The 452-nt window shown below is 63.7% G+C and overlaps 1 protein-coding gene across 1 annotated transcript in view; it reads right to left on the reverse strand.

The window, feature by feature from the left end:
* Positions 1–452, reverse strand: part of LOC104490700 (protein unc-13 homolog A-like) — a gene marked incomplete at its 3' end in the record, with an annotated part of 10,407 nt that overhangs the window by 9,319 nt on the left and 636 nt on the right. Inside the window, exon 2 of the mRNA XM_010133025.1 lies at positions 257–447. Within this exon, the coding sequence (XP_010131327.1) occupies positions 257–447 (191 nt within the window). The remainder of the gene's footprint in view (positions 1–256; positions 448–452) is intronic.

A 452-nucleotide genomic window follows, 5' to 3' on the forward strand; every position in this document is an offset into this window, starting at 1 on the left:
AGCTTTGCCCCAGCTTACAAACCCTCCACCCTGGTAGGACCTCGATCACCGTGAGCTGGCCCCTGCTTGGCTGGGGCAGGGCAGTGTGCCCAAGGGGGCTGACCCTTGCCTGGGTGGCACAAGTTGGGCTTCCTGCTTGGCTCTGCGGCAACAGCATCAGCCCCAGACCACCCCCAGAGCATCCCCACGGTCTCCCCAGCTCACAGACAGCTCACAGCCATCCCACAAACGCTACGGGTCAACATCTCCCTCCTACCTCTCAGCCTCCTTCAAGGGCTCAGCCTCACCAGCCGCCTCTTGCGGAGGAGCTTCGTCCACTCCTTGCTGGGCCTGGAGAGCCTCTGGGGTTTCCTGGGGGGCAGAGATGTCCTGCTCCTCCTTGATCTCTTTCCTATCCTCCTTCCTCTCCTGCTGCTGCGGCTTCCGGCGGGGGACCCGCTGGGGTTTCTGGC

This window comes from Buceros rhinoceros, unplaced genomic scaffold (assembly GCF_000710305.1).
Source record: "Buceros rhinoceros silvestris isolate BGI_N320 unplaced genomic scaffold, ASM71030v1 scaffold21183, whole genome shotgun sequence".
Taxonomy (NCBI): domain Eukaryota; kingdom Metazoa; phylum Chordata; class Aves; order Bucerotiformes; family Bucerotidae; genus Buceros; species Buceros rhinoceros.